General features: G+C 34.9%; 1 protein-coding gene and 1 pseudogene across 1 annotated transcript in view; both read right to left on the bottom strand.

The window, feature by feature from the left end:
* Positions 1-19,805, bottom strand: part of LOC112015510 (transportin MOS14) — a 29,629-nt gene extending 9,824 nt beyond the window's left edge. Inside the window, exons 1-15 of the mRNA XM_065779576.1 lie at positions 18,980-19,805; positions 18,752-18,880; positions 18,360-18,443; positions 18,208-18,267; positions 16,027-16,155; positions 15,728-15,789; positions 15,123-15,179; positions 11,333-11,456; positions 8,303-8,437; positions 5,977-6,070; positions 4,963-5,084; positions 4,569-4,648; positions 1,953-2,088; positions 1,526-1,675; positions 1,304-1,389 (exon numbers count right to left, since the gene is read on the bottom strand). Coding sequence (XP_065635648.1) covers positions 1,304-1,389; positions 1,526-1,675; positions 1,953-2,088; positions 4,569-4,648; positions 4,963-5,084; positions 5,977-6,070; positions 8,303-8,437; positions 11,333-11,456; positions 15,123-15,179; positions 15,728-15,789; positions 16,027-16,155; positions 18,208-18,267; positions 18,360-18,443; positions 18,752-18,880; positions 18,980-19,573 — 2,042 coding nt within the window. The 5' untranslated portion in view covers positions 19,574-19,805. The remainder of the gene's footprint in view (positions 1-1,303; positions 1,390-1,525; positions 1,676-1,952; positions 2,089-4,568; positions 4,649-4,962; positions 5,085-5,976; positions 6,071-8,302; positions 8,438-11,332; positions 11,457-15,122; positions 15,180-15,727; positions 15,790-16,026; positions 16,156-18,207; positions 18,268-18,359; positions 18,444-18,751; positions 18,881-18,979) is intronic.
* A 2,438-nt stretch (positions 19,806-22,243) lies between these two features.
* The window catches only part of LOC112015576 (uncharacterized), a 10,791-nt pseudogene continuing 6,607 nt past the window's right edge, over positions 22,244-26,427 (bottom strand).

Raw genomic sequence — 26,427 nt, 5'->3', positions numbered from 1 at the left:
TGTGGTGTGCTACCATACATTTAAGCCTATCTCTTTAGATATTTTTGAACTTTTAACCACAACCACACAAACAAACACAAATAAACACTAAATCAAACACTTACAAAGATAACATTACTTAACATTCTAGTACTTTTTAGCCTTTGCCTTCCTGGTTCTATACTTCTATTTTGATTCAACCATGTTTTGTAATCATGGCCATCAAATATCATGGTTGCATATATATTGTAAAGCACAATAGAATTATATAAATGTTATATAAATTATATGAAATGTTTTATTGTAATTTATATCATTAATTGATCACTTGATTGTTGTATTGATCATTAATATTTTTTTTTTTTAATTTTTTTTTTTTTTTTTAAATGTGCGTTTCACATCGATTAGGCGCGCGCTTGCGCTTTGCCCCTAGGCTCCAGGAGGCCTTTGCGCTTAAGTGCGCTCAGCGCTTTTAACAACACTGCTGCAACCCGAATAATGAAAACCAAGTTCCACAACTCTCTACCTATAGGGCAGTGCATAAGTAAATGATTAGTAGTCTCCCCATCTTTCTTACACATGCACCACCAATCAATCACAACAACTTGACCCCTCAAGTTATCAGTAGTTAAGGTCCTTCCCAAAGCAGTAGTCCAAAGGAAGAAACTAACCTTTGTTCGAACTTTCAGCTTCAAAGAGAGTTGGGCAGTAGAAAGTAAAATCCTACAATAGGATCTGAAATAAAAAATCTGCTCTGGGGATGGATTCCTACAAAGCTAATCCCTTTCATTACATCTCATCAGACCAGAATAGATCAGATCTAAGAAAGATGCAATTGATTCCAACTCCCAATCTTGCACTGGTCAACCATCAAACCGCCCCTTCATTTCTATTTTTACAAAATTTACATTCCATGAACTCTATTCTAGTCTTCTTAATTGAAATCCTTTAGATGCTAGAGCTCTCACCAAATTTTTAACTTGGCATTAACTTCATTTCTAGCTTCATCCACTAAAACTATATCATCTAAAAAAAGCATACTAGGTCCTAATCTACCAATAGAACAAACTTTAGAAAACCTAATGAAACCCTCCCAAGACCTTTCCACCAGTTCTGAACTTAGAACAAGAAAGTGCCAGGAATAAGGCCTAATCAAGAGGACTTGCTTTGATACTATAATAAATTACAACTTATTGGAAAATTCTAAACTGATAGGAATGGTAGCAATTTAAATCCTTCCACCAAAGACAAATCAAGCTAGCATAGGTGTTAAATTGCATGCTTCCCCGCAAGCTATCCAACTAATTAATCTCAATAACATTACCTGTACAGCCCTCTTGCTGCAGAGGTCAAAATTTGTGTATAGGTAGCTGGGTTTTGTCTCAGAGAATGCTTGTTATCTTCTTCAACCTGAAAGAACATTAATCTCTTAGATCTTAATTGCATTTCAAATTGATTGGTTATTATTTGATTAATAATACTCATAGCACAAACCCATAAAATGAAAACAGGCATCTTAAATAACAACACACAAGAAAAAGCTTACAAGTTTTCCAATTGCTTCGTAGCTAGAAGAAAGCAATCTGGCCAACAAGTTGCCCTTTAGTTCTTGGTTGGGAACAGAACCAAGGATCAGACTTATTGCACTGACAATTTCTTCCTCATATTCCAAAGGTAAATTCCTCTTCTCCAAACCCTAGTAAACAAAACACTACTTATAAGGCAAAGAACACAGATGAATATGTATTCCTATTAAATATTTGAAGAGAAGATTTAATAATAATCAGGAAGCTGGAATAGAAAAAAGTCGCAAACAATAAGGCACCACATTTCGCAAAAAAATCAAGTAGGATTCCAATGTCAGCAGCAATTGGCATAAATGACAAAATTAATTATACAGAAATCACTGAAAGATATAACAATTGAGTGAAGCATCCATGCAATACCCATTATAGCTTTGGAAAGTAGCTCACCTCTCCTACCCACATCAAAATTTCCAAGTTTGCAGGTTCATAAATTACTGCAGAAGCATCTTCACAAATTTTACGCAATGCTGAGGCGCAAGCATTTGAGGACAGAGGTTCTGAGATCCCCGTAGCAAGAAATAATCTGAAAATAGCAAATCAGTACCAAACAGGAAATGGTTGTGGCAGATCTAGCAATGCTAGATGATAAATACAGCATAATTTGTTCTAATCTAAAACAAACAAACAAAAAAAACTTGTCAGAGCTCAAAGCAACATCAAGAATAAATTCATTGATATAATAAATTGGCAGATACTCAACTCTACTAAGTCCACATTCCAACTATATTGGCTACAAAAATCCTTATTTGCAATTGGGAAAAAGCCATGACACCCCACGAACTAAGATAGTGGCCATTACACCCACTAAACTTTTAATTTGGCGAATTTACTATGTGCCAAATAGATACTTCCCTCACTTTGCAATTAAAATTTAACATTCAACTCATGTGAAAGGAAAAAAACACCAAATGATCTGATTGAGAGGGAGAGGGAGAGAGAGCTAGGGTCCAATTTTTTGAGAAACAGAGAGAAAGAGAAACTGACCAAAGACAGAAAGAGGAACAAGGTTTTGGAGTTGGCAGCCACTGGTTGAATCCACCACCGCCGTTTATGGACTCAATTTTTTCATTTTCTGCACAAAACTTCCTTGTGTGGATTCATCGTCCCTCTGCAGATCTACTTTTATTTGTTTGTTATTTGTGTTCTCACATCTTCTCAACAATGAATATGGTAGAATTGTTAAAGAAGATAGAGGAGAGGGGTGTCTGCGTTAGGGTTATCGGAGTTGGTGGGGAGGTGATTTATGGTGGTGGCCATCAAGGCTTTTGGTTGCTGGGTATGGTGGTATTTTGTGGTGGTGTAAAATTTTGGGTCAGTGACTAGCTTGCAAATCAGCAACTGCAAAATCTGCACTTGCCCAGTCAAATGGATCTACTCTCATTCCCTTCAGATTTATGTCCACCATACAACACCAACTGAGGAGATGAAGTTTTGGCTATGGAGGTTTCCTTCTTTTAGTTTTGTCAAATAAATGTCCAAAATAATTGTCTCATTAAAATGTGTCTAGAATAACATTAACAATGTAATTTGGAACTTTCTTGGTCAATTTACTCTAGAAATCTGGATTTGTCTCTTTGGGGTTTATTTTCCTGCCCTTCTTTGGTTAGTTTCACATCTTTGGAAATACTAACAGTTTGGTGGAGAGTTGTCAGAGTTGTTGGGGGTGTGGGTTATAATCCTCTCTCTGGTCGGTTTATCCCTCAACTGAACCCAGCTCTATCTCTCTTCGTCCCTTTCTTTCTTTTTCTTTCACGTGATTTGAGTTGTCCGTTAAATATTTAACGGCAAGGTGATGAATTTAGGGCTGTAAATGAGCCAAACTTTGTCGAGTAGTGCATGTTCAAGCTTGGCTCGTCAGGAAAAATCAAAAGCTCGAGCATGGCTTGAGCTTGTGACAAGCCTAAAAATAGTGTTTGAGCTTGAGCTCATGGGAAAGCCAAAAAGTTTGAGCTTGGCTTGAGTAATTAGTCAAGCCAAACTCAAGCTTAATATCAAGCTCAAACTCGAGCTCAGATCAAGTTTTTGAGCTTAAGATCTAAAAAAATTACATTATTAGATGCTTAAATCTCTAAAATTAAGAAAAAAGAAAAAGAAAATAGTATACTCATTTTATCATGCATCTTACTTATGGTTAACTATTATTTAAATTAATAATTTACATAATTAAATTCATTCATTCATTCATTCATTCATCATTCCTTATCTACAGCTTCAGCAATTGTTCAAAATACAATTTTTACATTCACGTTAGATGCTAAAGGACGAGAAAAATACTTGTTTGTAACTATTATGAACGAGAAAATACTAACATATTTCATAACTTCACTTTAAATAATTGATAGAGAAGGATCATATGTAACCAACTTAATTATTTATTTATTTTTAAATGTAACTATAGTCTAAAGTGGTTCTTGATCAGTTTAAAGAGAAGGATAAAATTAAAGTAATATAGGTAGTAGTCTCAAGTTGGCCATGTCATTAATAAGATATGTGTAATAAGTATATTTAGCTAACACATATAAACTTATAAATGAGTTTATACTTGAACAAGCCTAATAGTTGTGTATCAAGCCTAATAGCTCACGAGCTTATTCGTGAACAAATGTTTTTGCTTGGACTTGGCTTGTTTATTAAACGAGCCTAAAACTAAGGCTCAAGCTTGGCTTATTTATAAACAAACATGAACAAGCTTTTTATCAAGCCAAGCCCGAGTTGTTCATAATCAGTTTGGTTCATTTACAGCCTGATGAAATATCTATTTGGCAAATGTGTGAAGTTCAAGGACTAAATTGGCCAAATTAAAAGTTTAAGGGGTGTAATAACCATTACATTAAAGTTCAAGGGGTGTGAAGGCATTTTTCCCTTTGCAATTCAGCCGTAAAACATCTTGTCAGATGATGCCCAAAAATGTATAATATAAAGTAAAATGGATAGAAAGTATTTGAACAATATAGGTGGATCTCAATCCTAACACCAACTGATAAATAAAAGAAGAGTACTTACAGTAAGGACCTAGCATTTGATTGAAAAGCAGATATCAACTTGGAATAGGAACCAACAACATCAGCTAGAGATCTGTATACCTAGAACAGAATTAAGTATCATAGACAATAGAAGAATGAACAAGATCAAAATGGATTCTCATAGATTCAAGGCCTACTACTATTTCTTTATATTAAAATAAATTTAGCAACTGATAAGCACAGTAGAAAGAGTGAAAAGGGGGGGGGGGGGGAGGTAAGGAGTATATAAAAACCAACCGCAATACATGTGAATCACAAAGTCCATATTCAATGAAGCTCAAATCTATCAAAAGATCTGACTCGCTGAAGCTCTTACAAGGGTTCTGGAATAGTACAAGCCAGGTGACCCATGTAAGCGGCCAGCAGAGACATACAGATTGAACTGAAACAGCAACCCTCAAACATTCCAAGTTGAGAGAAGGAGAAGATAATAAAATAAAAAGCTGCTTGCAAGCATGTAACCACAACAGTTTCTGAGGCCTAAATACAAATATACCTAGTAAAACATGTCACCGTAAAGTCCAGTATATGCATACAAAAAGTTATTAATAAAAAGACATAGAGCTTGCATGTATCAATAGGTTTGTCAAATCGATATTTTCAGTGACTATGATATGGCAAACATATTTTGGATTTCAATATATCGATACTGACAGTAACTTGCAAGTATCATGGCTGTGCCCAGCAAGATATTCTTAAGAATATTTATTCTTGCATTCAAGTTTTTTGGAAGTGTTGAAGGATAACAATTCCTGCATTTGATACTTGCTTCAATTTTGGAATCACCTTTGGTAGCACTTAGTACAGTGAAGCCTTGCACTCCACCCATCATTAAATTTTTCTGGGATAAAAAATCATCATGTGGGATCAGCATTGTAAATGATACAGCCTTATCTTGATCCTCAGAAAGCATCATTGAATCAAAATTTTCCACTTCATCAAGCTTTGTCAAATTGACATTTTCAGTGACAATGGTATACCAATTAACATATTAGTATTTTGGATTTCATTATATCAGCGACACTGACAGTAACTCACAAGTATTACGGTTGAGCCCAGAGAGGTATTCTTACAAATATTTAAGTATAAGATGACATAGAAGATATATTTTGGAGAATGTAATTAATCGTGCCTTCCCAAATGGGAGATATAATCAGAAGCCAGTATAATGACATGGAGGTAAAACATGTATTAGTTCAATTTTCAAAACCCAAAATGGGCAACCGAAACATATTAAAGATGGGAACAACATATATGATATATCCATGCAAGAAGAGTTTAGAAGAAAATTGACCCTAAATTAGGTAAATCACCTAAATACATATTAAACATCACGCGAATGCAACAACTGGCATCACCCAAAAGGAAAATTCAAAGTTTGGAGTAGCAAGTTGTCCTCACCACATTAAGAGCAAATAATTTGCTCTCCACTTCTGTCCAAGGTATTGGTACATTTGCTGAGGTCCAACCACCAATGAAAAGCTACAATGCCATTTAAAAAGTTAAAATACAAATTATGAACATCATAATTTTATAATAAAGAACTTCAACCCTAAATTGTAAGCATTAAAGAAAAGGAAAAGCATGAATTAATTTAGGGACACTATTGGTCAGGTGTATATATATATATATATATAACATTTATAAAAAGAAAAAAGACCAAAGTTGTCAATACCATACCATAGGCTATTTCAGTTTAGGCAGAGGAATAAAATATTTTGATATTGGTTAATATTGTTGTATCATTGCGGGGTTATATATATATATATATATATGGTCTATATATATAGGGTCGGGATCAAGTAGAGGTGTTCACCAAACCGCACAAACCGGAAAAACCGTACCAAAACCGCTAGCAAAATGGCATAATTGCACCTCACCGCAAGTAATAGTGCACCACACCGCATGGTGCAGTGCAATTTGCAGTTTCAAAATAAGAAAACCGCACAAGCTGCACTGCACCTTCTCTATATATTGATATATTTATTTATTTAATATTAAATATATTATTAATAGTTTAATAACTCTAGTTTTCAAGGGAAAAAAAAAAATTAATTAGCCTAGCAAGTGTTGATTAGGAAAGAGAGCCCAAAATAAAGAAAAACTAGCTCAATAGTTTAAAACTTGGCCCAAAACAAAGGGAAAAATCAGTTTTGAGATTGGCAGGAAAAACCTAAAATTTGAAAAATATACCGACTTCAAATTGTTCAAACCACATCTTATATAGCGCATCACACTTGTGACCGCAAAAATGAGGTGTGGTGCGGTTATGATTTTAGCTAAACTCTAAACTGCACTGTATTGTCCTGCATATGTGACCGCAAAAAATGAGGTGCAGTGCGGTTATGGTTTTAGCTAAACCACACCACAAAGTGCATTGCTAAAACTAGCCCAAAACCGCACCGCGAACACTCCTAGATCAAGTGACGCCATTTAATAACTTTTTATTGAATATAAATTTTGAAAATCTCACATTGAATAAAATGTTATCTATGTTCTTAATGTGTATGCCAAATTTTGAGCCAAACAAATGTTATTTCTTCTATGTAAGTTATCTAATGTGACAAAATTCTCCAAAGCAGCTGTCCACATAAAGAAAGCTACCTTAACAGGGACTTCAACCTTTCAAATCCTTTTCCAAGGAAAATATTGGGCATCAGGTGGTTTTACATTTCCCACACTCTGAGCTAGTTACTATCACAAATGTTGATTTCAAGCAGCTGTCCACGTAAAAAAGCTACCTTAACCTTCCAAATGCTTTTCCGAGGAAAAGATTGCACATCAGGTGGTTATATATTTCAGACACTCTGAGCTAGTTACTATCACAAATGTTGATTTCAAGCTCTCATTTGTAAAGAAAGCTACCTTAACAGGGATTTTATCCTTCCAAATGCTTTTCCATAAACACTCCTAGATCAAGTGACGCCATTTAATAACTTTTTATTGAATATAAATTTTGAAAATCTCACATTGAATAAAATGTTATCTATGTTCTTAATGTGTATGCCAAATTTTGAGCCAAACAAATGTTATTTCTTCTATGTAAGTTATCTAATGTGACAAAATTCTCCAAAGCAGCTGTCCACATAAAGAAAGCTACCTTAACAGGGACTTCAACCTTTCAAATCCTTTTCCAAGGAAAATATTGGGCATCAGGTGGTTTTACATTTCCCACACTCTGAGCTAGTTACTATCACAAATGTTGATTTCAAGCAGCTGTCCACGTAAAAAAGCTACCTTAACCTTCCAAATGCTTTTCCGAGGAAAAGATTGCACATCAGGTGGTTATATATTTCAGACACTCTGAGCTAGTTACTATCACAAATGTTGATTTCAAGCTCTCATTTGTAAAGAAAGCTACCTTAACAGGGATTTTATCCTTCCAAATGCTTTTCCATAGGAAACATTGTGCGTCAGGTGGTTTTATATTTCAAACACTCTGAGCTAGTTACTATCACAAATGCTGATCTCAAGCAGCTGTCCCCATAAAGAAAGCTACTCCATCAACTTTGATGAGGAACCTAGGCATCACTTTCTCAGAAAGCACTCAACCAACAACTCCTCCAGCCTATAGGCTTATTAATCATGATGTCTCATTTCAAGCACTATATCATTGACTACATCTATGGTACAACAACAAATAAGTTATACAATACAAAGGAACTTAGCACCAGTTCAGATATACACATAGTAACCATACTATAAAAGAAGCACCTTTTGTATAAATGTAGCTGAACTTAAAAGCTGACAAATATCCACCAAAAGCTCAACAAGATTCATCCGGAAATGGACAAGGCCATCAGGCAAGTCAGGATTTCCTCTCTCATCATTGAATATAGATTCATCCACCTGTCATAGACAAGTTCTTCATATCATTTATTTTAGGAAAATTTTCTAAGAATTAAAAAAATCTTACCAACTTAAGTAACATAACAAAGATACAAAAATTACGATATAAAAAGAGAGACCACAAATTTGGCAAAATGCTTTTTTATGAACATGAGAGGTTGAAAAATCATGTCTTCAAATTAAAGAACGTTCAGCTAAGGCAACATTTTTATTTTCACAACAACTTATACAAAAGAAGTTCAAATTCACTGTTGTGTATGGTGCCCGTCTTTCTAACTGCCTCCCAAAAACCCCACTCCAAAACTCCCACTTGTTTATTTGAAAACCAATTCATACTGCTACATAGCATACGCAGGAGGAAATCAACCAGTATTCAAAAGCTTGCAATAATAAACCAAGAAAACAGAAGAATTAGGCCTCCTTAGCATCACCTAAAGTACTTAAGAATATCAACTGCTCATTACCATCGGTCTCAAAAGATTGAGCTGTCCCACCCCCCTCCCCTCCCAAAAAATAAAAACCCTAACCCTAACACTCCCTGCTTGCTAGCCCACTCAACAACACAAAATTAAATGCATGTCTTGCACAGGCAGAATGAAAATAGAATTAAACATCAAACAAAAAATAATGCTCTGTTTGTTTTGACAATAATGTTTTTTAGAAAATGACTCATTTTCCAAAAAGTGTTTTCTATAAAACTATCTCATTTTCCTATGTTTGGTAGTTACCTTAAATGAATTGAAAAAAAATCTCCTAACTTCTCTTATTTAACTTACTGTGAGATAGAGTTGTTTTTCCAAAAAAAAAAAATTACACTCTTTTTGTTTTTGCAATGATGTTTTCTAGAAAATGAATTATTTTCCTAATAACATTTTCCATAAAACTATCTCATTTCCTTATGTTTGGTAGCAACCTTAAATAAGTTAAAAAAAAAATCTCATAACTTACCTTATATAGCTTACTGTGAGATAGAGTTGTTTTCCAAAAAAAATTAGTGGAAAACAATCTCTTAAAATAAGCCATACTTTTTATATTGACAAAAGATAGTTTTCCTTTGACTCATTTATTCTAATATTACCAAACACTAGAAAATACGGAAAACTATCTTTACACAATGTTTTCTATTGATACAAACAAAGCATTAGTAGAAAACAATCTCTAAAAATAAGCCGTAGTTTTTATATTGACCAAAGATAGTTTTGCTTTAATCATTTTTTCTAATGCTACTAAATATTGGAAAACATAGAAAACTATTTTTACACAATATTTTTCATCGAAACAAACAGAGCATAAAAGAATAGAATGGAAGTCAACAGGACTCAAATTAAGGGCCTCACATACAATAGGCTTTGATGCTATGTTGGTTACCATCAAGAAGTGAGACAACAATGAATTAGCTCATACAAACTAACTCTAGCATCACTTAGAGTACCTGTACCTGTTTTTTTTTTTTTTTGGTAAATAGATTAAAATAAAGACTGGTTTTGGACTATGTTCCCAATAAGCTGACAAAAATTCAGTGGAAGTGTAATTTAGGAGTAGGTTCACCTCTAACATACACTTTTGACGTTAATATCAAGTAAGACATCATCAATTCAAGCTACCACCTATTTGTTTTTAAAAATAATTACCAAATTCCATTCATGTAATTCAACTCTTAAGTGGTCAAGAAAATATAAAACTGCAATTAATAATTGCAAAATCTTACACTAGGCAGAAAAAAAAATAACAAAACAAAATGAGATTTTTATATATATAATAAATACTGATTTTTATCGAACTCAAAAAAAGAGTCACCCAAGTATACAAGATGTATACAACTGGGGACCAAACATTCAAACACGCAAATTACTAAGATTCATCAAATCGGAAACTGAACATAGAGAATATCTTCCTACAACAGACATCCAACCCTACAAACTTTTTAAGAAAAATAAAATTTTTAAGATCAGGTAAGGTCCTCTCAGAGTAATCAAAGGCCTGGTTATTCCTTTCCCTCTAAAGACACTGCATCAAACAATGTGGGACAGCCATCCAAATAACACCATTGTGATGTTGCCCAAATCTCCCCTGCCAACAAGCTAGTAGATCAACAAGAGTCTCCGACATCAAACAATAAACTACAAACAAACCGAACAACATAGACCAGAAATCAGTAGCAATATGACAATGGAGTAAAAGATGGTCTACTGTTTCACCATTACCTTTGCACATATAACACCAATCCAAAATCCAAACTTTCCTTTTCTCTAAATTATCAATTGTTAAAATTTTCCCCAAGGCTGCAGTTCAAAAACAAAGAAAGTACCTCTAGAAGGGATCTTCGGCTTTCAGATGCTTTTCTAAGCAAAAGAATGATCATCAGCACAAGTCAAAACCCGGTAGTATACACTAACCTCAAAACCTCTCCTCTTAGCTGGCTTCCAACACATCTTATCCTCTCCACTGACCCTCACAACAACTACATAAATAATATTCATAAGCTCTGCCATACTAGCCTCCTTATCTTGGCTGATAAACTAATACATAACAACTAATCTACTTCTGTTTAGCAAGTAATAAACGCATTCAAAGAAATCAATTTCTTCCAAATGTTTTAATTTGAATGCTACAAAACTAACCACTAATCTTTAAAAGAAACCACACATGTAGCATCTGCTCAACAGACAATCTAAACATAAAATGTTATTTAAAAAGTTCAAAATTTTAAACTTTTATATAAAAAAGCACAGCAGCAATATGTAATGAAGATGCCCCTAAAACTCTTCACTTGACATCATAATCTAATGAACAAACCAACAAAATCAAATACCAAAAAAGACATACAGTAATTAAACCTTAAAAAAATCTTTAATCCATGATCACAATATAACAAGAGAAATAGACAGAATAAACCTGTGCACGTGATAAAAGCGCATCAAGCAACGCTGAGAATAAAGAAGAAAACATTTCTTCCACATGTTTCCTACTTTTTGTACTATCTTCATCAAGGCCAAGAATATAGCTTGCGAGACTGGACCTGGGGAAAGATAAATTATGCTCACAGTTATGATGCTCTAAATTAGCAGCAAACATCATAGAATCATCAAAATCAAATGCACGAATAAGAAAAACCTTCATATTTTCATAAAACTCCATTAGAAAAAAAAAAATTCATAGGGAAAAGAATACATGTGGCCTAAAATAACATTAATAGAAAAGAACAAAACTTAAGTACAATACTTTAGGTGTTGTTCCTTAAGTTCCATTTTTAAGATTCAGCCATATAGCTACCTAATTTAAAATACACTTATATCCTATGAGAAAAAATCCACATGGCAAAATTTTAAAAGAGAAACCTAAGGAACAGCACCTAAGTACTATACCTAAGTCTTGCTCAATAAAAAAAGCATCATGACATGTCAAGTAAGGAGTTGATAGAGAGTATGATTTTGGATAGGATAGATCGGCAGAAAAGGATAACTATTATTGGAGGTTTCACCCTCCATATAACTTTCCAATGAAAAATCTAAAATGTTTTTCACTCTCTACAAGCTTTTAGTAACTGTTTTTTTTTTTTTTTTTTTTTTTTTGGGGGGGGGGGGGGGCGCCGCAATTGGCTTATTTCAAATAGTTCAAGGTGGACATTGATTGATTTTATAGATTAGAGAGGAATTACAAATGAACTAATAATTAATGGGGGGAAAATATAATTAACGCAAGAAAAATTCTAAAGGATTACATAAACCAACTATGCTTTATGGTACCAAATGAATGACTGCTAAAAAATTACTACTAAAAAGAAACAAGCTCATAAAATGAGAGTAACTAGAATGAGAAATTAAGATGGATGAGTGGGATTACTAAGGAAGACAAACTAAGGGATGAAATTATTTAGATAGGGGTGGCTCCTATTTAGAAAAAGATGAGAAAGAGTTGCTTAAGAAGGTCTGGTCAAGTACGACAAAGACCATTTTCTTTTCTTTTTTTACATAAGAAAAATTTTATTCAAGAAAGATTACTTATGAAAAAATGACACAAAGCAACCAGAAAAGTATTTAAAAAACTGAAAAACACTCAAAACTATGTACAATATAAATGAGAATCTATAAACATTAGAAGGGAATCACTGGAACTGAGTCCCCAAGCATGAACCAATCAAATAAAGTGCCTACAAATGAGGCAAAGAGATGACCCCGAGCTCTCCACATCCTCAAACATGCGAGTGTTCCACTCCCTCCAAATACATCACATCAAACACAAAGGTTCAAATTCTAAATGTCAGGAGAGTGTTTCCCTAACGAATTCTTCCATCCTATCAAAAGATTAGCGCTCTCTTAGGAAGAACCCAAGTGATCCCAAATGATCTAAAAAAAAAGCTCCACAACTAAGAGCCCCCCCCCCCCCCCCCCCCCCCCACAAAAACAAAACAATGATTAAAAGATGGTCCATTGATTCCTAACTACACTAGCACATGCAACACCTGTCCGCAACAAAATAACCTCTTCTCCTCAAATTATCACCAGTGAGTATCTTTCCCCACACCACTGTCCAAACTTAAAAGGAAACCCTTTGAGGGGCCTTGACTCCCCAAATACCTTTCCAAGGAAACCCTCAACACGCTATTAAAAGACCAAATATCAAATTCCCCATTCTTCCTCAACTTTCACCTCACACGAGGACATTCAATACGAGTTGAGACTCCAAGAGATGATGAAAAGCCGCCACTGATTCCATTTACCAATCATTACCACAATGGAACCTCACATACCAAATCCTCTCTCAATCATTACCACAATGGAACCTCAAAATACCAAATCCTCTCTTGCCCTGCTGCCTCACCAGTAAAGACTCCACTAAAGCCACCCGATCAGAAGCATTCTCATAAAATACCAAAAAAGCCTCTCCAAGAGGCTAGTCGCCACCCCGCACCTGATTCCCTATTCCAACCCATCCTAATACACCTCCAAACACCACAACCAAGAGGACACCTATTCAACTTAGAAATCCATCCTCCAAAGACCAATTATTATTTTGCTATATAAATAATGTATTTTATCACAAAACTACCTCATGCACGTAAAAAGCACAAGTTAGCCTAAAAAATATATCAAAGATTACATGAAAACAAAAACAAATAACCAAATTCTATGATATTACTACTATCACTCGGTTCCATTACATTGGACCAATCTCTAAGTTGTCTAATAAAGGTCTTCAACTAAAATTTCGAAGCTTCAAATCGTTAAAGGTGTGACTATTCCATTCCCTCCACAACATCCACATCAAACGCATGAAAGCTAAATTCCACAACCATGATGGGAGTTTACCAAGCCAGTTCCACCAACCAACCAGTAAGTCCATCATTGTTTTTGACATCACCCACTCCACCTAAAAGAGCAAATCACACAACTCTACATCACATAAACAACACCAATCTACATATGAATCCTCGTTTTTGGAGGTTATCATCGGTTAGGACTTGGGATCTTCCACGGAGCCACAGTACACACAAAGAAAGCCACCCTCTTGGGGGCTTGGCACACCAAATACCTCTCCAGGGGAAACTAATCACCCTAGGGGCATGAAACACACCATAATAAGACCTTACATCAAACACCCACTCCCAAGCAATCTCCATCACATCTTACCCAGGTCCTCAGTAGTTGGCCTACTAGAATACAACAATACAAGCAAAAATTCAACAATTAAAAAATTGAACAAACCAAACATTCCAATGCTTCTCACCCCTACCAGTGCCACCTACCCAATAAGCAAATACCAACACATCCTAATATGCTACCAACGAATATAAGGCAGGGTATTGCTCCTTTAAAGGGTGCTCCCCAAACCACCTGTCATGCCAAAAACGCACTTTGTCTCCTACTCCAACTTCAAACTGCACATCATTGACAAAGCCATCCCACTTGCTCAAACACCCTTCCATACACCTATGTGTATATGTGCTATGCACTCACTTTGTTGCCCCATACTTAACATTATTACCCTTCTCCACAAAGGAGTCCCCTTTACCCAAAACGCCTCAATCACTTCCCTAATAGAGCTCTATCAAAGGCCCCCATCTTGTCCACTCCATCCCTCAGACATGACTGGACAACACACAGTATTCCAATCCACAAGATGAAACTTAGGCTCATACCTCACCAATTCCATAGAAAGTTTGTTTGTAACTTCTCTAATCTTTTTGCGACATAGGGTGGAATGGTAAAAATAATGATAAATAGTACATAGGAAGGCTCAATAGTGTGCTTTTAATGGGTCATTCCTCCCCCTTTAGATAAATATAATTTCTTCTATCTTGATAATTGCCACTCCATCTTCTCTAAAATAGGGTTCCACACAACGTGCGCCTTAAAAGATGAACCCAAAGGCATTGCCAAGCCAATCATAGGGAAGCTCCCTACCTTATAGTAAAAAGAGGCAAAGATATGCCTAAAATAACACAGATAGAAGCAGCAAGGAAAGATATGTTAATTTGGGAAGCAATAGAATGGTAGAAAAGGATACATGTGATTCTCCCAATTGGTCAATGACAGTCCATAACTGACCCCAATTTACAAGGGATTAAAGCTTTAGGTGATTGGATTAAAATGCGACAAGATCTTTCTTTTCTACTAATTTGAAGCTCGACTTCTTATAGAAAGATAAACCGAAAAAACAACAATTAAATCAATTATAGCAGTACCAGAATTGCAAAGTTGAGTCTGCAATCTCCCAGTCCTCACTTGGAAATGCCACACATCTGCCAAGGTATTGAACATGTCAGAGATATCACAAATAAAAATTTTCATAGAGAATAGCTTATATGTGGCTATATGATCTAAACAAACACTGCATTTCAAGGTGAAACACAATCGTCAACCTATGACAAAGGTTTATCTCAAACATGCTTATGTATGTTTCCTATATCACAGATCTTTGGTGTCTAAACTTGAACACCACACCCTTCCCCCACCCACCCCCCCAACCCAAAAAAAAAGTCCTTAATGTTTAAACACCCTTCCCCCACCCACCCCCCCAACCCAAAAAAAAGTCCTTAATGTTTACTTTTTCCCATGTTCATCCTCAGTACTGCTTTTTTTTTTTATGCTTAATATTTGAACTTATTCACAAGCCTCAAGCATAAAGCTGTCAGCACATCTAAAGTCATCCAAAGAGAACATAGTGAGAATATGTTTCAAAATGTTATGTTGAACAATATCTCATTAAGTAAACCTTTCTATTCCTTGCTTGGAAAAACATTAAACAGGAAAAATTATTACGTTGAGAATTATAACACTGAGATATCACCTCAAGAGTGCATCCGCCAAAGAAAGTGCTTCAGCACTTGCTTCTACAATCAGAGATGGTGCCTGGGGTACATTATAAAATTCAAATGTATTAATGACAAAGAAAAAGATAGATGTTTGTATAAATAAGCATCAAACCTTGTTGCATCATTTCCACTAACAACATACTATCCCAAAAAAAAAGCATCATTTTCACTAATGACACGAACAAGTCTTAGACAAGTTGAATGCAAAAAATCCTTCAAAAATAATTTGGAATAGCACAATAACAAAGAACAGAATCACATAATCAAAACGTACAGCCTGCCCAATTTCCGACAACAGGCACGCAAGACCACCAATAACTTTCTCATCTCCCTTAGTAAGAGCTGGTAGAAGAAGCACTTCTTTAAGGAAATGTACTCTGCATAATAAAAATTGGGGTAGCCCCTACAGAAGAAATCATAACTCAAATTAGACAAGATATTAAGTGCAGCACAAACTTTTCTTATAATGAATAATAAAATAGGTCATTTCATGCTCACAATGATAATCACTCCATAACCTAAAAGAATTACAAAAAATGATGCATAAAATAGAAGTGATTCTGAGAAATCTATAACAGTGTTACTTTTTGCAAGACCCCAAGCATGGGACCAATCAAACAGAGTTTCACTCAGTCAAGCTTCAAAAGTACAGTTATTTCTATGCTTCCACAATAGCCACATCAAATATAACGGTAAAATGTTACAAATCTCTGAAGAGTTCCCAAACAAAAGGTCAGCCACCCTCCTTGGTAATACCCAATTGGATCCTAGAAGGTCTAAAAACCAGGCTCAATAAATCATAGACTACATCGCAATGAATCAAAATATGATCTACCATCTCCCCACTACACTGGCACATACAACACCCTACAACTAAGGTAAATCCTTGCTTGATAAGATTATCACAAGTAATAATCTTCCTCCATGCTATTGTCCAAACAAAGAATGAGATCCTTAGAAGAGCCTTAACACACCAAACACTCTTCCAAGGAAAGAATTACGTACCCCTCAGATAGCTTCACAACAAGAGCGAATAGTAAAGATGCCACTCCCTTTAAATTTCCATACATCCTCTCACAACCCTCCCTCCTAGGGATATTGGAGTGTAAAAGATCTAGGAAAGAGTTGACAAACTCCAACTCACAATCATGAAAACCTCTATGAATCACACACTCTAGATCCAGCCTTCCCCACCTATTGGGCTATATCTATGACTAAATGAACTGAGGCATTTTGATCAAGTGAGCAAGCATACAAGTCTAGCTACAACTCTTTTAGAGAATGACCTCCACACCAAACATCATGTCAAAAACCTTAATTGAGTGTCGTCCCCCACCTCAAAAGACACAAATTGCTGCAAAGTGCCCTAGCCCCCACTAATACTCACCATAGGCTATACGTATGAGGTACTCTAACCGAACCCGAAGTCCAACCACCCATTCCTCCACATATTTTGTAACAATCGGGTCTCCATAAATGTGTGACCTCAATCCCAAATCGCATAACCATTTTCCCATTAGCGCTTGGTTAAAGCTCCCTAACCTTTGAATCCTCAAACCACCTGTAGCAATAGTAGAACACACAGTGTCCCTTGCCACCAAAGAGAACTTTATACTCCAAAAAGTGCCCCACAAAATTTTTTGCTTTAACCTCTCCAACCTATTAGCCACATTTGTAGGAATAGTAAATGAGAGGTAGTAACTTGGTAAACTCGAAAGTGTACTTAATGCGTTATTTCCCAAAATTTTATCTCAATTTTTTGTTAGGTTAAAGGCATGTAGCTTGATTTATGCTTGCAAATAATATAGATGTGGAATCTGAATAAGCAAAAGTTCAGAAGTATTTCTTGACAAATAACATATGTAATGTAGTGGTAGTACAATAAATAATAATATGATGTCATTTTTTGCACCATGGCATCAGAGCACCATTTTAGCATCTCGAGCTATGAAGGTAGCTTAGGCTTTAATACACATGCTAGACGCATTGATGGAGGATGAACCTTTAATTGATTTGGAAATTCAGATATTATATTCTTACACTATTTCAAACCTTTCTGTGCAACCAATGCAAACACCAACACCGGATTAAAGGCCAAGTAGTGTTGATTTTGCTTGGCCTAATAAGATTTTGGGCCTGGCTTGAGTTTGACAGTTAATGGACTGGTAGAGTCAAGCGTAGTGTAATGTTTGATTCTAATGTTCATTTGTCAATTATTTCCTTTTGATGTGACTCGGACCAAGCACATTGAATATCTATGATTAAACAGGCACACCTCAAGCTAGGGCCGGGCCTAGGCCATGCCGGCTTGGACCAGCAATTTTTACTCAAACATATGGTGCTGGCAAGTACTGGCCCGGCCTCAAGCTGGCATGGCTGAGCTCATTAGCACCCCTAGTTATATACACATACATTGAAAGTGCACACATTGTCAGTGGGAAAGGTACGAGCATACCTCATGTCGACTAACAAGTTCAATGAGAACTTCAATGGCCAGATCAAATGAAGATAAAACCTGTAAAACCAACAAGTGCAGATATTAATTAATAAGACAGCAATAAATATCATTACTCTGGTTCAAGAGTCATCGTAATTAAGAAGAATTACCTGCAAAGAACCAAAAACAAAATTAAGAAGTGGATGTGCGGGCAATGAGCCCTGAGGAATCTCTGAGAAACACCCAGCTCGAACCTAAGTGCAAAAAGGTTAAATATGTTAAGAAAACCATAATAAATGGCATTTTCATTAATGCAACAACTCAATTCAAACTAAAGTAGCACAAAGCAGCAATTGGCATCAGAAAACAATAATAGAAAGCAACCTAGATCAGTCTAGGGTTAACCTCGGGTTCTCTAGTATATAAAACAAAGTCATATAGCGAAAATGTAGGCGTCAAGGGATTTCCAAATCGTGTTTTGGCTTTTCTATTTTCTTTCTTCACAATTTGATAGCAGTAACAACAAAAATTCACAATTCAATCAAAAACAAAAATGCCATACCCAACTCAGTAAGCAACGCAGAATTTTCCTGCTCCTTTCGTGACCGTGCAATTGCGCAGTAGCAGCATCAAAGCTTTTCTCCGATTGTTGCAGTAGAAACTCGAGAACTACCGGCGTATGCGAGAGAAGCTGCAGTAAAAAAAAAAAAAAATGGAAACGATCAAACTCCGCAAAAGCAAAGCATTGAGATTCTAAAAGGCAAACAAAAGTGGAAAAACCCTAACTAACCTCTCGGCAATACTGAGTTCTGAAAGCAGAAGTCAATTTCGAATCAGTGTTGTGAGTGTCGAAAACTTCTTCAGGCAAAACAGTAAGCATTTCCAACACAGCAATATTACCGTCCTCCTGACTCTGCAGATTCTGCAGACTGTAGAAGAGCTGCTCGATCGGCTTCCCGTTTTCGACGCCGCGGAGAATTAGGGCGGAGAGAGCGAGGCAGATTTGCGTCAAGAGCTGAGGAGGACCGGAGGAACTGAACCGCTTGGCGGCGAGGAGGAGAGCGTTGAGCAGGGCGTCCTTGGCTCCTAATTGCAAGAAACAGCCTTCGTTCTGAATCTTCCGTTTGAGGATTTGGGCGGCGAAGAACTCGAGTTCGGAATCGGCGGCGGAGGCGGAGGCGGAGGAGGAGGAGGCGGCAGAGGAGGAGGAGGAAGGGGAGTGTGGTGGAGGAGGAGAGGAAGTGAGGATTGAAGTGGCGACTTCCCAAGCGGCGTCGGTTTGTTGGAAATGGACGAGCCATTGGTTGGCGGCCACGCGGTTGCAGGACTGGGTGTCGTGGTTCAGCACGTGTACGGCCTCTGCCACCTTCATTTGCAACTCCATTTTCTCTCTCTCACACACTCACACAGTCTCTCTCTCTCTCGCTCACTGTATTTATTATTAGTAGTAATAGTAGTGGTAGTAGAATTTTATGGATCATCAATATTTGAATCTTCAATCATCTCATCCAATCGGTGCTCTCATCATCCAAAACCTCTCCGTGTGGCAATCCGGTTGTTATCAACGGGGAGACAGAGAGAGAGAGAGAGAGACAATAACGCGTAAAACACAAGCGATTAACCAAACCCTTCCTTAATATATGATTATTATATTCTAAATTTCTAACATTTAAAATAAATTAAAAACAAAAAAAAAGGACATTATATAATAAGTTTATAATTGTTTCAAAAAAAAAAAAAAAGTTTATAATAACCAACAACTCAATTATGATTCATATCAAAAAAAAAAAAAAAAAAAAAAAAGTGGTTTTTAGTTTAGCTACCAAATTTTTACCTTAATTATTTGTTTATTGGGTTAAAATTGATTAAAATGTAGTTGTGTTATGTCTAAAAAACCACTTTTCACTCAAAGATTTGGTTGTTCTTGTTTCCTCTTCAACTAGTTTTAGTTGCAACTACATCAAACAACATCAGTAACATACACCAACAGCATTACAAGAACTCAAAAATGTCTTTAGGTAATCTACCACAACCTCTAAATCCTCCTATTTTGTTGCATATGTTCTACCTCAACATCGTTTTTTTGTTACATTGGATTATTTGCATTATAAAAACAATAGGTTTTTGATGGAAAATGTTTTCACGAAAATAAAGAAACTTATAATATTATTTTACATTTAAAAAATAAATTATTATAACCAACAAATCAAATCAATTATTAATTGAAAATAAACTTTAAATTGAATTTTTTTGAAGCCCAGTTTTTCTAAAAGCCCAATAGAAAGCAAAACTCAAACTCTTTCTGGACCCATTATCTTTATTTATAGCTTTTTTTACACTATCCATGACAATGTATTTATTTGAGGAAATTGAAGGAGTGTAATTTTTTTTTTTTTTTTTTTGAGAAACAAAGGAGTGTAATTTGACGGGTAGAGAATGAGTTTAGAGTTTAGTTTGCTCAAAGAAAAAAAAAAAGAGTTTAGTTGGGCTTATTCATGAACCTAGATTTGGGATTTACAAAGTGAGTTGGGAACACTTGTAGAAGTAGAGGGTCCATGAGCAAGCCCATGTGTTGGCCACAAGCACACCTAAAAACACTGAACTAGTTTGCTGTATTTGGCTATTTGCTACAAAATCCAAAGTAATGAACTTACCTTTGTTAGGTTTGTTTAATTGAAGGAGTAAAAAAGTGAGAAAATAGAAAATGAGGAAGAGATAGAAAAGTAGGAGGATAGAAGAGATTTAGTTTTCTCTTATATGTATTTGATTGGGAGGATGGAAGAGTGAAGAGATAAAAAACTTATTTATTTGGTTAAGAAGAAAAATGAAACGGTGGAAATTGAAATTGGTATAAATTGACTCATATGTCCTTATTAATAAAAAAAACTATGCTCAATTAAAAAATAAACAAATAATCAACCAAAAAAATAATAATCCCACTGAGCTTATTAAAACAAAAATTATGCCCAATTAAAAAATAAATTAAAAGAAACAAAAAATAAAAACCCAACAATGCACAGTAAAAAAAAAAAGTTATGATAGGACGTTGGCACACTGGTGCACAACCATTTAGTAGAGAAGAACAAAGACGAGGAAAAAAAATAAAAAATAAAAGAAGCAGCACGTTACTTTACTACTGCAGAGGGATTAAAGCTAAAGACAAACAAATGAAGAAATGATACAAACGGGTGAGAACAAAACGAAGCTTGTAATAGGGGGTAGTTTTGTAAAACAAATTGGACCAGTTTTTCACCATTGTTTTGGGTCTTTTTGGATAAGTTGTTTCAAAATGTGCATTTTAAAAACTAACGTTTTTAAAATATACGTTTTGAAAACTCCATTTTAAATATCACAGATAAGTGTTTGGTAAAAATGTGAAAATATGTGTTTTCTATTTTTAAAGCCATAGGGGATAGTTTTGTAATAGGGGGTAGTTTTGTAAAACAAATTGGACCAGTTTTTCACCATTCTTTTGGGTCTCTTTGGATAAGCTGTTTCAAAATGTGCGTTTTAAAAACTAACGTTTTTAAAACATGCGTTTTGAAAACTCTATTTTAAAAACCACAGATAAGTGTTTGGTGAAAATGTGAAATATGCGTTTTCTATTTTTAAAGCCATATTAAGCGTTTGGATAAACTGTTTTATAAATAGTTATTTTGAGTGTAAATTTCAAAAAATGACTTGATTATTTTTTGAAGGTTATATAGTCATTTTTCTTGTGATCAATGTTTTTTTATTATTGAAATATGTAATTAAGCTTAACAATTACATTAATAATAACAACAATAATGATGTTTTCATTGTTGAAATTTATGGAGAGAAGTTTATCAAATTTAAAATATTAAAAATAACTCATCAAGAAAAAGATATTAAACTGATTAGAAAAATAATTATATTAAAATGTTAATTGCCAACAATATCAATACTAGACAATCCATTATAATAATAAAAAGTTCTTATCCGAAAAATTAAAAACCAAAACACCAAAACAAGAATAATAAAAATATTGTTTACAACCCGCAAATGGATCGAGCTATTTTGTCACGAACAAATTTCATCTCCCCATCTTGTATATTTTTAACGTTTGCTTGTCTGCTACTACCTTCTCCACTACTATTGCTTCTTGGTCTGTCCAAGCCATGCTCATCCCAATTGAATCCCTCATCTTCCCTATCATGTTTTCTAATAAAATTATGCAAAACACAAGTAGCAACTATAATGTTCCTTTGGTGCTTAATGTCATAAGGTGGCATTTGCTTCAAAATTTTCCATTTATTCATCCCACTCCAAAAGTTCGCTCAATTGCACTTCTAAGTGATGAGTGAACATAATTAAACCTCTCTTCTATGTGATTCCCTCAACCAGCTCATTGAAAATCTGAAAGATGATACCTCTGTCCCTTATAAGTTGGCAAATATCTTTTCCTTAAGGGGTATCCAGCATCAACTAAATAATATTTTCCTAGTAAAAAAAAAAAAAAAATGTAAGATGTACATAAATAGCATCCTTCATACATATTTAATATATAACAATTTTATATACCTAGTGGTGGTTTTGGAAAATTGACAGATTGTCGACGGATAGTATCTAAGAAAATACGTGTATCATGTGCTGCACCCTCCCATCCAGCCAAAACAAATGTGAAAAGTAAATAAAAATCACATGCTGCAATCACATTAAAAGATGTCACACCCTTTCTATTATAATATGAAGTTTTTTTGTCATCTCCGACAACAACTTGGATATGTGTACCATCAATGGCACCAATGCAGTCCTAAAATAGAATATAAAGTTTAGATACTTAGGAAATAATCCTAACAAATATTAGAAACAAATTAGAATGTATGAAATGAATACCTGAAAGTGTGGCATGTACAATGGATTCTTCTGTATATGTCTTGGAACTATACTAAATGTAGGGTCAGAAGGCTTAAAGTGTGGCATTTCAGAACTCTATAAAAATGTCTATGTATAGTCTCACTAGAATGTTGGAATCTTTCTTGAACCATCCTATAACAAGCTCCTTGTCCAAGTATCATTAAACATATACCTACTGACTCTTCAAGCCTAATATGCCTTGTGTGCTGAAGCTCATATGTATGTTGTAAAACATTACACAATTGAAGGAAAGCATGTGACTTCATTCTAAACATTTCATAACATTTCATTTCATTACCCGTCAAACAATCCATCAACCACATATAGCCATTTTGTTTAGAATCTCTACAAGGTTGTTTATCAATATATTTCATATAATATGTCACTGCAACATGACATCCAGTAATAGCAAGATTATATAATTCCTCATCATCATATTTATCGTTTTCCATATCATAAGAATAATCTTCATCACTATTATCAATATGATCATTGTAATCCATAAGAATATCACCTAAAATATTATAACAATAAATTAGATAAATCACAATAAAGAAAATGAGTAAACATTTAAATGATAGGTACTAATAGTGTGGATATTCACAGATATTTGTAAAGGTATGCATGGGTGGATATTTGTAGATATTTGTAAATAGGCATTGTGACAATTGTAGGCTTGATATTTGTAGATATTTGTAACTAGGTGTAAGGGTGTGCACAGGTGGTGCGTATATTGCTGCAAGGGTGTGCGTATGTAGGTGTGACAGTTGTGTGTGTAAGGGTGTGCAGGGGAGTGTGCATGTGTGTGTGCACAGGTGGTGTGTATATTGCTGCGGAGGGGTGCATGTGTGCCTGCATGAGGGTGCATCTAAATGTGCAATGACTGGACTGTACAGTAGAATGGATTGTACTGCTATTGAAACTTATTTTGAATCACATAACTTAAGCACAAATGCCTAACACAACCCCTAGTGGATCCAAAGAATGGATTATTTTATATATATATATATATATATAATCATTAATATGTTAACCGGTTACACCAGAAAAAAAAGATGTTGCACTTCGACCAAAAAGAAGAAACAGGTTACACCATTTGTGTTGAAATTAATCACATTTTTATGTACCAAAAGGCTTACACATTGATATAACTTTTTTCAAATTGGAATTTCTTGACCATTTTCTAATTTTCATCCATCAACTAGCTTGTCAACTTATGATAATTACAACTAATTTCACAACCAAATAACAAATTGCAAGTATCATCATCAATGCAAGAAAGTAGAAATTTGTTGTATGGGCCTCTATTTGAACCTCTTAATCCAAGTAACCACTTATAATAGCTAAGTGATTATTTAGTTATTCCTAGGATTAAATAATAAGACTCTTCAATCTATCAATTGATCTTATAAACTTGAAGATATTGTTTTAGTTGATTTTAAAGACAACCAGGCCTCCACAAGGAAATAGGTGAAGATTAGGAATGATTAAAAGCAAAGAAGGATTACATTTCATATAATCCCCTGCCTTACCTTACAATCTTCTCTTATACCCTCATGCCCATCTCTAACTGACAAGTAACTAACTAATTGCCTAATTACCTACTGCCAATGCATCAGCACATGCTTCCTACAATTAGCACATGTTTATTACAATCAAGTACCCTTCCAATCAATCACATGTCTAAATATAATCTTAGTACATGTCAGCTATACAACCTAATGCAGCTAGCTTCATGCAGCTCGCTTCTTAACATTAAATCTTGTAATTGGCTACAACACTCACAAATTACAACAGTAATGCAGCAATGATTACTTGCAGTAGTAACATGTTTCCTTCCAACAGTAATGCAGCAAATTCACTAATTACAGTAGCCACTACACTACCCAATCAGTCCACAAAGATTTCAACACTCTAATACAATATGGTTCCATTGCACTAGTCAATCACTACACAATATGATCCTATCACAGCACTGATTTAATTTTTTTTATCAAGAAACCTAACAAACTCAACATTGGTGAAAAAAATAAAGTTGATATATGGGTAGAAAATTGTGAAAATAATGAAAATAAGTCCCAACTCTTGATTTAATAACTTTCTATTCCAAGATACAACCAAGCTTCTATCTTTGTAATTCAAACACCCTAACAACCTAACAAGTTAAAACATCATAACAGCCACATTATTCAAAGGATAAACAATAAAATATTAAAAACATCGCTCTCTTTCATAAAATATTATTCAAAAGATAAAACATAAAACACCCTAAGTGCCAAAGTAGTGATCTCCTTAACAGCCACATTATTCAAAGGATAAAACAATAAAACATTAAACATCTCTCTTTCATAAAACATTATTCATAGGATAAAACATAAAATATCCTAAGTGCCAAAATAGTACCCTCCTAACAATCTTGCCTCCTCTTACAGAAACTGAAGTTGTAAATGTAGTTCTTCCATTATGACAAACATCTCTCTCTTTTCTCATTTTTGAAAAATACATGCTGCCATGAGGTAGAGTTTGGAACCCTTCTCAATGCAATCTAAGGTGCACACGCGTTCCATGACATTACAAATAGTACTACTTAGCTCCACTGAAAAAGCTGAGTTCCTTAACTCCACAACATCACAGACACGATTAAGTTGTTGTGTAACTGTAATGCCGTTCTCCTTTTCTTCCCTTTGCTTTGTGTGGATGATGGTAAAACTTGTTTCTTTCCTTTTTTTTTTTGTGGTTGGGTTAGGTGGTTATGTGAGGTTAGGAGTCACATTTTCATGAACGTCATTATCATCATTTGGAAAAAATGAGTCAGCAGAAGTATCACCTAACCCTCCTTAAGTGNCTCTCCCACCACTCATCAGTTGCAGCTATTGTTTCTTTGGCTGCATCACATCCTAATCCAGTTTCATTTCCCTTCAACTTATTTTAAAGTACCCAATCTTTCTTCAAACTATCCCATTTATGCTTATACTTCACCCTAGGATATTCCTTTCCGGTTTTCTTTTCAAAAGTTGCTATAATATTTGTCTAACCCTTTTTACTAAAGTGGGTATCAGGTCAATTACCCTTAAATACCTCATCCACACAAGCTTCACAAAAGATAGTTGTTACTCTTGATGACCATTAAGCTCTAACATTTGAGCTATTTTGGACGGCTTACCCATCTAAAAAAAAAAACACAAGTTTGTTAATATTAATGTTTAGCCAAATACAGCAAGTTCTACAACCAAACTCATGAGAAAATTGCATAGTAAGAGTAAGTTTCCTAGGTAAGTTCTACAACCACAAAGAATTAAACAATTTCAACCAAAGAATCAAATAAGAAGTCCTAGATTTGAATGTAATCATGCAATGGAA

Source organism: Quercus suber, unplaced genomic scaffold (assembly GCF_002906115.3).
Source record: "Quercus suber isolate HL8 unplaced genomic scaffold, Cork oak 2.0 scaffold_214, whole genome shotgun sequence".
Classification (NCBI taxonomy): Eukaryota; Viridiplantae; Streptophyta; class Magnoliopsida; order Fagales; family Fagaceae; genus Quercus; species Quercus suber.
The sequence above is the reverse complement of the archived record's forward strand: the minus strand, read 5'-3'. Positions and strand labels throughout refer to the sequence as shown.